This window comes from Chondrus crispus, genomic scaffold (genome assembly GCF_000350225.1).
Source record: "Chondrus crispus Stackhouse genomic scaffold, scaffold_96, whole genome shotgun sequence".
Lineage (NCBI taxonomy): Eukaryota > Rhodophyta > Florideophyceae > Gigartinales > Gigartinaceae > Chondrus > Chondrus crispus.
Window position 1 is genome coordinate 254,404 of NW_005178858.1, and position 10,178 is coordinate 264,581.

The window sequence follows — 10,178 nt, forward strand, 5'->3', positions numbered from 1 at the left end:
CCAACCCCCGCCGCCCCCTGAAGGCAGCGCGACACCCCGCCACCACGCCCTGGACACGCGCACCTTTTGGCCGCGATTTTTTTCTCACTTGCGCATTTTCATGTAACAACAATCGCGCCCCCCGGCGCAAAATTCTCCAACGCTCCACACATCATTTCCCGAAGGTGTCGTGTCGTCCTTTCCCTATCCGCTGTTTAACCGCCACCGCCATCGTTCATAAGGGGTTTTGGGACTAGTACCGTACCTGTTCCCTTGCATCCCCGCCCTCGACACAGCCCAATTTCCATCGCCTAAACCTTTTCCCCTGCACCGCCGCCGCCGCCACCGTTGCCTCGCTCGACGACCCAACCCAACCTGCCGCCGTGTTCGAACCCGACGTCTTATGCTCTCTTTCGTTTCTCTCTCTGACTCTCCTCTCTATCTGGCCGCCATTTATCCGACCGTCGTCAACTGCCTCCGACAACGCCGCCACCTCCTCCATTCACGCGAGCCGCACACACTTCTCCTTTCCCGTTGCAGTATTGCGATTGACTGATTCTGCTCGTCACTGGCTCTATTGTCGCCTCGTGCCTTGCCTCATCTCAACACCCAAACCGTTTGCCATTCCCGCGGCGAAAAGCCAAGTTGAGGGTTCGCCCCAACAACGACTCGCGTCATTAACAATCCTGTCGCCCTTGGGGCGTCTGGTCCACATGGGTCCCCGAAAGAAGGCTCCTCGATTCATAATCCTTCTTTGCACAGCCCACCTTCAATGCTAGCAAATATCTCGAAGCACTCTCCAGGCCCTGCGTCTTCATACTCGCCTCCCATGACGTCCCCCGTCAACGTCATCCACGTCCTTCGCAATGCACGCCAGGATGCTCAAAGAAATGCTGTCGTCCTTGATAACATTTCAACTCCACAAAACACTGGCTCGCGAACACACCGAGTCTCCTCCCAACCAAATGCTGAACCACAATCGACAAAGACGCCAAGTTCCGAGAAGAAAGATGTTTCGCGGGGAGGCCCAGCCTCGCCAGTCGAAAAGGAACTACCTAGATGTGTGCCGGAAGTCACTGCGTCTAAGGATAGCAAGAAACCAGAAGGGGGTGGTGACAGTTTGCCGACATCCAAGGCGAAAGATACATCGTCGAAGCAAAGTTCACCGCACCCAATAAGCAAATACATTTTATCCTCTTTGTTTACTGCTGTTGATCGCCTCGCTGCCAAATCGAAAGATGAAGAGAGTCACAACTATCTCTTTCTTAACAATGGAAAAGAGAACAATTTCCTCTACGGACTAGTCGTCCCACTAATTGCAAGATTGCTGGCTGTTAGTTGCCCGGGAGTTCTTTGTATCGTTCAACTCCCTCGCCAACCTCGACATGTGGAGTGGAGCTCACCGGCGCACTGTAACTACGGTTCCTATGGATCCAATGGATCCAAAAGCTTAAGTCACACAACGCCCTCGCCCCAGGACACATCTCGAACGGCATCTCCCTCCGATGAAGATCTGGGGGGTGCTGAACGCAAGTCAATTAGTCCCGACTCCAACCCTGGAACAGCAGAGCTTATTCGGCATGCTGATAAGATCTTATCCGGCGCCGAAGCTGCCGCCGAGGGAAGGGCCGCAGCAGCAAGACTTCGGAAAGAATCTTCGCCACCGCCCAATAATTCCGTGCACGATCATGGTACCCTTCGGCTTATCTGCAATGGCTTCGAGGTGCTGACCGGGAAAATGCCATCTCCGAAATCTAGTATGGGTCCCTTTACGATGGCCTCTGTCGGATGGGAGAAAGCTGGCGTTGTATCGCCGAGCACGCCAAGCAAGGGTGTCACAATGAGCTTCTCAAATGGGATGATGGTTCCCACGAAGGGAATAGTGGTGACTTTTTCGAATGGCTCGATGTGCTTTTTGACGCTGGAGGATCCCCTGCTGGCTGCTGAAAGTTTAAGAGTTTCCCTTGCCACCCCAGTTGTAGTATTCTCATTCTTACATCCAGGAGATGTACCCTGTGGCTCTGTCTTACAGAGTGAAGCAGCAACGCCACATCCGGAGGCCGAGAGAATCCGCGCAATGCTTGACAGAGAAAACGTTTTCGTCGTCGAAATTGGAGATGCAAATAACAATTCGTCTAGTAACGTAAGCGGAAGTCCTGATGCTTCAGAAAGCACACAACCGGACGCAGCACAGATTGTGTCGTTTGGACATGGAGATGTGCTGGAATCCAGAGAACCGGATCCAAAGGAGTCTGTCGATTTGTGCTCTCCTCATAGGTGTCCACCGGTAGTCATTGGAGCAGTGCCAAGGGCAATTCCATTGTTTGTGAATACAATCAATCAGACTTTCATTGACGGGCCTTTTTATGAAGTTCCCGAAAACTCTTACGGGAACACGCTTCCAGATGATCGCTTTCGAGATATTACGCACAGCTCGCATCTGCGGCGGTCGTCTCGAGGCAGAATCATCAACCGTGAAAGCAAGAGGGTACGACATCCGAATGGAAAAGCGCCATTCCCGGCGCCAGGACAAGCGACATATAATAATGGAATTGTTCAGACTACTGCACAATACGATTCTGCCTCGGATAGGGCTCATGTAGAAGGACTTTCTCACGAGAGCTCCCTGAAGCAGTCCGAGTCAGTCTTGCAATCGAACAGTACGATTGAGTCAGCTCATTTGCACGCTTCTTCCTCTCCAGCCGTGAGTCAAGCTCACACTTCTGGTGGACCTCCTACGTCTCTCAATCAAGAGACTGCTGCGTTTCAAGGTCAGTCTATGCACGAGTACTACCCGTACAGTCCTTTTCCATCGTTTCCCCCTGGGTATTTGCCCGGGCACGGCGGGCAGGACTCGCGAAATATGGCAGGACCGGGTGCAGTTCGGCATCAAGGACATGCTCCAGTGAATGGAACAGATCTTCGGTATTTCCATGCAGCACCACCGCCCCCATCTGGACCGATTGGTCATGGGCAGTATCACCACCAACCATACTACTCAGTACCGCTTCCAGGCATGGCTCACAGTGTACCGCAGAACGGTAGACCGTGGCATGAGAGAATGCCAACTCTCTCACACCCACCGGCACCTTTGCCGTCTCCCCATCCAATGGACGCACGGCGGGATATGCCAGTGCATTTCTCGTCGCACCGAGCAGTGGTTTCAGCTCATGGGCACTACAATTCCCAGCACTTCCAAGGTCCACCACATCTAAGCCAGGGATATGACGGGAGGCACAACCATACGGTCCATGGCCCAGGCGTTGCAGTGTACCAAGATCATAAACCGTCACGTAATTATTCGCCAGTTTCTGCTGGTATGGCGGGTATCCCTGTTCGTGATTCCCCGATGGGCGAAAGTTATTACAAGATGGCTGACGCGTATACAAGCGGAGAGAAACAGCCGGCCAGGAATCATGGAGGGACTCCTAAAACAGGCATAGCAGCACCACCCCAACATTTACAGAGCGTCGTCACCACAAAGCTACCGCTCGGTAGTGTGCCGTCAGAACATGAGCAGCTATCGAAGGACAAGGAAAGTGCTCTACGGGCTTTAATGGAGATGCAAAGCGGTGTTCATGGCGAGGCTAGAGCACAGCGAGGAAGAAGCGAGACCGCAACGGAAGGGCACCACGACAGGAGCGTTGAGAGTCGTGCGCCTGGAAAAGAAAAACACTGGCGGAATACATCCTCGCAAGCTTCCCATGCAGATAGGGAAATAAGACCTGCTGCCACTGCTAGTTCACCCCAAGACGGATCGTTTATAGCAAATAATCGATCACATGTGAGCACTGGAACAAACAGCGGGACAAGCACAAATAGTCACAGTCAAGGAAAGGCACTCACACAAGGTGCCATGATTGGAAACTCTCCACATTCAAACCATCAAAGCCGCATTGCTTTACAAAGAAAAAATAAGAGGCAGAGACTTGAGTGAAGACAACTGGAAGAGCCGTTGAGGTTGTTCTCTGACAGCAATGGCAAGCTGAGGACGGGCATGAATGGTAATAGAGATGTAAATATGTCGTCAAACAAAGGGGTTTCTTATTTTAGGCCTGCTTATCTCTTACTCTGCCTTTCAAACTGATTAAACATTCTTACCTTGATATGAAATCCGCCGAAGTAGTTGTATGTCTCCTTGGCTTCGAGCACGCTGAAAGACGAACAAAATGTTCAAATGAAGCAATGCAAGAGATCTATGAACCTGAAGACACTGAAACTGTGTTATGGGCGCGCGCTCGCGCGCTCTGTAGTAGACCGCATATTAAAACTTAAACCTTGGTAATGAATACCCTCTGATTTCAAACGCAGCACGCAAATAGGTTTTCCTTCTTCGGGCAGCCGTATGGCCTCCAAAATCATGGCTGGCCAGGGCCTTTCCTTTTTGGCCCGTTCATTAATGGATCGGTGGAACTATATTTAACAGCACTGCTAACTCTTGAAGATAATTTGCATCTCATTTATGGCGTCAAGTGCTACAAAGAAAGCAAAGGCAGGACCTCTTTTAAAAAAGGCGCGCACATGAATTAGACAACCGTAGAGCATGGATACCAAGCAAAAGCTCCAAGAATCATATTGATACTGATGTATCGCATCTTATGAGTGAAAGTAAACTTGTTGTCACAAAGAAGCAGAGAGTCACTACAAGCAAATCTGGCAAGAATTTCACGTTCAACAAGGTCTGACATATGGTAATAACTGAGATCAGGACACACTCGTTCGTTGATTACGGGCGAGTTGATTTCCATGAGATAGCTCACAGCTTTGCTTTCTACACTACAAATCATTAAACAAGCGTGGTGAGAATGCATGTAAAAAAGGAGGCAAGAATTATTTGCAGTATGCCAGCCACATACCAGACTAGTCGGGAAGACATGGGGGGGTAGGGCGATTACGATGACGCCGGCGAGATGTTTTGTAGACCTTGTCTATTCGATCAAGCCAGCAACAACCAGGCAACAGTGTCGTCGAGGAAACGTAGGGTGGGCCAATGACAAAATATTGAGATGAGAGTTGGGGCGCTGAGATCGAAAAGCATTGATGATATGCATGGAAACAAAGGCGAAATAGAAATATTCTCCAGACAGGGAGTGACGGGTGGGAATCTGCGGGTTTGCAGTTGTTTATTTTTATGATGAAGACAGAGCTCAGCGGGAGAGCACGGGTGTGGAAAACACGGCGAGAGGATATGTCCATAAGCAGTAATAATTTGCATAACGCGGCGGGACAGGAGACGCCTTTTTGTCTTTCCCCCGCTTTCCAGCAGAAGTCAAGCCTTTGTCAACAGTATTTAACGCCTAACAAGCTTGTTTCTTCTTCTCTCACAAAAAGTCCGTCAGGGCAAAATCACCGTCTGTTGGCCAGATGAGGAGTTAGTGTACAGTACCTCATAACTCTGTTTTGCACCTACTGTACAACAAAGTCTCATGAATGTAATATTGTTTCTGTCAGAGCTTCATCTCCCTCCGCCCTTCTCTCTAGTGTCTAGGTGACAAATGGCCTCATATGAGGTCACTTTTCAACTTAATTTTTCTCGACTTGTGCGAGCTGAACAAAATGGAAAAAGATACTCTCGCCACCGCAGTTGACTTCTGCGCTTTGGAAGGGTGGAGCTTGGTGAGATCTGCATGTCCTTTCCAGGCTTTTTGAGAATACCTAAAGAAGAAGCTTTTTTAAAGAACATCAAAACGTTTTTTGTTGATATCTTCGAAACCAAAACGCCTGTTTAAAATATCATCCGATTGTTGAAACTATATTAGATTCTTAGTATTTCTGTGTATTCATAACTGCTATCCCGATGTTTTGCAGGAAGCTATTACCGAGGGAATATTGGTTAAAGAAATGGTGTCTAAACTGATTTTATAAAATTTCGATTTAATGTATACATTTTTGCAAAAAAAAACCCGGCCTCATATGAGGCCAAGCCTGACCTCATATGAGGCAAATTGCCGGTCGTCTAGACACTAGCAAGGTTGTTTGGGTCTTTGGAGAGTCTGGGTGTGGAGTGCGATGTGAGCAATGCCTTATCGCACTTGAGGTCCGCAAAATGAGCTTTTCTAGAAGCTAGAGGCATGACAGGGTCAAAGGCAACAACAGCAGACTCTAATAACAGAGTTCTGGCCGGGTAGTGGTTCTGCCATCTGATTGTGCCGCTCCGAGTTAGTGCCGTATTATTAGTCCTTACACGGGGCGGCACTAATGCGTAGGGTCGACTGGAGCCCTTTTTAAATAGGGGAAATTCTTCAGGCGCTTATCTCTTGGAGTCAGGCATAGCGAATGAGAGATTATGAGTGGGTGCGTAAGGCAAGTAGTCAGTACATCACCGTACCTGAGGGGGGTGACTGCTGTACAGGATCATTGCTACATCCAATGAATGTGCACTTGAGTGCTCCGACGTGTTGTTGTGCGCCGTGTCGTTGAGAGCCGGCCCCCCCTTTCTTGGGATCTGTATGTGCTCTTCTCCCCCCATCGTTATGTCTCACATGACCACTTTTTCTTAAGTTCAATCATTGCCTCATACGCAGCCCCCTCCCCCCACCTTAGCCTTTCTCTGCCACAAGTCACTCTAGGCATGTCTTTCCCTCACTACCCCACCAACGCATCCCAGCCCTACTACCATTACATGTACAACTGCCTTCCCCATCAACCTGCAGCATACCCACATCCCCAAAACTCCAACTACGGTTGGCCTGCATCAAACAACCTTGCCTTCAACCATCCCAACCACCCTCATCATCCATACACCCACATTCTTCACTACTTCCACGTACCCTCACCGGCCAACCCTGGCCACTCAGCCTACGCCCCTTACAACCAACAACACTTCGCGGCCCCACACCAATACGTTCAACCGCCCACTCCTCACCGTTTTGAGCAGCCTCACCCGCCCGACTACCAACACTATCAGCGAAGGCCTTCTCACCGCCACATGGACCGCTACGTCGCCCAGGCGCGCGCTGGCTCACGCCTGCCTCTCAAGACCATCTATCTTGTTCGCCATGGCGAGTCTACGCACAATGCCCAATCACATTCCTACCGTCGTGTCGGCTTCAATGATGCCTCCTACCTCGACGCTCCTCTCACACAGCTTGGTGGGGGACAAGCCGCACGTTTAGTACACCACCTGCCAACACTTGATATCGAGCTCGTCGTCGCGTCGCCACTGAGACGGGCCACGCAAACTTGCTTCATCGCCACGGAAAAGATGCCACAACCGCTGCTGCCGCTCATTCATCCCCTCTGCATTGAGCGCCTTGCCACCGCAGGCGACATCGGCTCTCCAGTCAGTGTGCTAGAACAGAAGTACCGGTATTTGGACTACTCTCGTCTCTCACCTGAGGATAGCTGGTGGTGGTCCCCAGTGGGAGCTCAAAGCCGTGGCCAGATGGAGAGTTTGAAGCTCCTGTGGAAGTATCAGGGCTCCAATAGGGGCATGGAACCCAAAGATCACTTCATGAAACGAGTTAATGACTTTCGACTATGGTTGCTCCAGAGGCCCGAGACCACTATCATTGTCTTTTCCCACGGTGTTTTCTTGATGCACCTCATGGGTGACCGGACACCGGGCTTTGAAAATGGGGAGATCAGAAAGCTGATTTTGTAGCTTTTCCATCTTTGAGGGTGGCCTTCAACAGCGGCGTCTCCGCCTTGCTTCGCTTCCTAAACTTGCCGAGCGTGTTTCGCTGGAGGGAAAGAAGGCGTTCTTCCGTGCCCAAATGTTGGTAGTGGCGTTCACCAGCACAGATTCAATCGCTCTTTCAGTTCTAAGGTTTCACGAAACCTGGTGCGCCTGTTCCACTCTTTCGAATGGACAATACACTACAAGACCAGAAACACTTTCGATATCTTGTACGCTTGCCTGCCCAACCTTTTTGGCGCACGCTTCGGCGCGCAAAAGTAAACCGTTTTGGATTTTCGAAAACATCGTCCAGCCAGAGGCCCGTACATACAAAGCTTGTCAATGGTCAAACGGCTGTGAGGACGCATCTAGGCGAGAGAAACAGTATTACGGTTCACAGCAGAGCTGAGACGGTCCTCTTCATGAACGTTACAGCTCTCCGTGTGGTTAAGTACTGATGTCCTCATAAAACAATTCGAGACGAGAAAACCACCATTTCCGCAAGAAGGAACACGCCTTGGGTCCATCAGCTACCTTGCTCACGCTCTCTTTACACACTTTTATACAATAGGTTATGTACACACTTGAGTACAGTCATCTGAGCCAGTTCCAGTTACAGCCGACGTCCTCCAGCCGAAATACCTCTTCAATCGTCGGACAGATCAAAAAGTATCGAAGCTACCGTGTCTGCAGCAGGTGACGGAGTCATTGCGAACTCAACGAGCGCTGCCTCATGCGTAATCATGACGGAGCGATTGTTCGGAGCTTCCGCAAGGTTGAGCAGTGTTAGAGCAGCTCTTGGCGCGAACTCCGTGTCGGACAGCATGCCGACTAGGCGGTCCAGACACCGTGGCACACGGGCAATTGCATCTCGTGCAGGCCAATCGAACGCGCTAAAGTTACATAAGGCAGCCAGCCCGGCGCTCACGTATCGCCGATTCCTTCCGCTCAGCATATCTACCACACGCGGTAGAAGTTCTGGAAAGCTACTTACAATTGCGGCTTCATTCCGCTCGGGGCTGGCCGCGAGCCTTGCCAAAACCTCCCCAATGTTGGTGAACCGTGTTACTTCGGCACCCTCTTTAAATGGGTCTAGCAACTTGACGCATGCCATGAGAACGGTATGTCCTGGAGAGCCGGGCGTGGCCGTCATGACCGGAGAAACGTTCATCCACATATCTACCAAGCCCTCGCGCAAGTTTGCGCCGACGCCGACGTTCGAAATCATGACGGCCGATATGCCGAGAATCTGGGGCGACAAGGCCAGATACGCAGCGTTTCGTGGACAAAAACTCATATTCCTTAGAACGTTAACAGCAACGGTCGCGCACTGCTGACGATCAATGGCGATCGGATCTGCAAGATTGAAAAGGTTTGGATATTGCTGCAAACTAGAGGAACGGAGAAATTCTTCGTGGAGCGGATTCCGTGATACGCCAATGCCGGGACCTGTGAGGTCATGCCCAGCGTGGCGGATATCAACAGCGGCCATCTCGATGTCGCGCGGTGCGTTGAGATCAAGCTCCTCTATACCCGCTGCGACACCGTACGAGCGTTTCCTCATGACGTCTTCCAGATATCTATTAAGCACTTCGTTCAGCGCATCCAATATGCCCGGAAACTCCTGGGCCACAAACACATTCCTCGCATCAAACGACAATGCATTGAGTGTGCCGAGCGCCCATGCCACGTCGTCATGCATGGGACTCCACAGCGCCGAGACAACGCGCTCCTTCTCCCCCGGCTGCCCCGGTACGTACACGCCGTGCGGGGCATTGTCATTAACTATCTCATCATCAATAATCTGCTCCTCATACGGGCTCAAAGAAGCCTCATCCAAGCCCGTCAAGCGCGATCTCTTAGGAAACACGGGGAAGCCATACGGATCATCCGACACGGCGCTAGCAACGGCATTCGTAGCCGCGAGCGCCGCCTGCCTCCTCGGCCGGGAGGAAGTTTTCGGCAATGCGTACATCGGGGACATGCCGGGGGTGTGCGACGACAGGGACCTCCTATCGTAGTCGCCCGCGCGCATGATCGGGAGGGCAATGCGCTTGACCCTATCCGCCGGGAACAGCTGTGCGACGTGCTGCGGGTCGCGGTCCCACACGTGCTTCTGCTCGTACGCGTACAGCAGCTTCTCGTACTCGACGCGCAGAATGAAGGCGGCCGACGTGCAGCTCTTCGGCAAGTTGAGGGCCTTTGCGACCATCTTGAACGCGCGCGACAGGATGACTGCCTGCAGACCGCCGCGCTCCAGGACGGCGGTGTACAGGCCGTACACGTCCAGCTCTGCGCCGCCGATGCGGCGCAGCTTGAGCTCGGACCCGTTCTCCTTGAGGAAGTCGGCAAGGTCAGCTAGGAAGTCGGCGCGCGGGTCGCCGGTGCGCGCGGCGAACTCCGCGCCGCGCGCCTGCAGCGCGAAGCCGATCTTGGGCACGGATGCGCGGTAGTGCGCCAGCGACGCCTCGGAGAGGACGTCGGGCGGCTCGGGCACCGTGGCGGCCGCGGCGGGCGGCGCGGCGGGCGGCGCGGCGGGCGGCGCCGAACATCGCCCTGACCTTTGGGAGCACGCGGGACG

General features: G+C 52.2%; 3 protein-coding genes; 2 read left to right on the forward strand and 1 right to left on the reverse strand.

Moving 5' to 3' along the window:
• Window positions 1–751: 751 nt before the first annotated feature.
• Window positions 752–4,085, forward strand: CHC_T00008193001 (hypothetical protein). XM_005712104.1 is given in 2 exon segments: window positions 752–3,916; window positions 3,917–4,085. 1 exon segment carries the CDS (start codon window positions 752–754, stop codon window positions 3,914–3,916), a length of 3,165 nt encoding a protein of 1,054 aa, XP_005712161.1. The 3' UTR covers window positions 3,917–4,085.
• Window positions 4,086–6,050: 1,965 nt separating this feature from the next.
• Window positions 6,051–8,006, forward strand: CHC_T00008194001 (hypothetical protein). Its single transcript, XM_005712105.1, has 3 exons — window positions 6,051–6,106; window positions 6,403–7,507; window positions 7,677–8,006. Exons 1-3 carry the CDS (start codon window positions 6,051–6,053, stop codon window positions 8,004–8,006), a joined length of 1,491 nt encoding a protein of 496 aa, XP_005712162.1.
• A 70-nt stretch (window positions 8,007–8,076) lies between these two features.
• Window positions 8,077–9,809, reverse strand: CHC_T00008195001 (hypothetical protein). XM_005712106.1 is given in 2 exon segments: window positions 8,077–8,243; window positions 8,244–9,809. 1 exon segment carries the CDS (start codon window positions 9,807–9,809, stop codon window positions 8,244–8,246), a length of 1,566 nt encoding a protein of 521 aa, XP_005712163.1. The 3' UTR covers window positions 8,077–8,243.
• Between the last annotated feature and the right edge of the window lie 369 nt (window positions 9,810–10,178).

Bases quoted from the DNA above. Each gene is read 5' to 3' on its own strand.
- CHC_T00008193001 (XM_005712104.1), top strand. From the start codon at position 752: ATGCTAGCAAATATCTCGAAGCACTCTCCAGGCCCTGCGTCTTCATAC.
- CHC_T00008195001 (XM_005712106.1), bottom strand. From the start codon at position 9,809: ATGGTCGCAAAGGCCCTCAACTTGCCGAAGAGCTGCACGTCGGCCGCC.
- CHC_T00008194001 (XM_005712105.1), top strand. From the start codon at position 6,051: ATGACAGGGTCAAAGGCAACAACAGCAGACTCTAATAACAGAGTTCTG. The intron at 6,107-6,402 runs GTGGTTCTGCCA...TGTCGTTGAGAG, and splicing joins AACAGAGTTCTGGCCGGGTA to CCGGCCCCCCCTTTCTTGGG. The intron at 7,508-7,676 runs GTTTTCTTGATG...GAGGGAAAGAAG, and splicing joins TCATTGTCTTTTCCCACGGT to GCGTTCTTCCGTGCCCAAAT.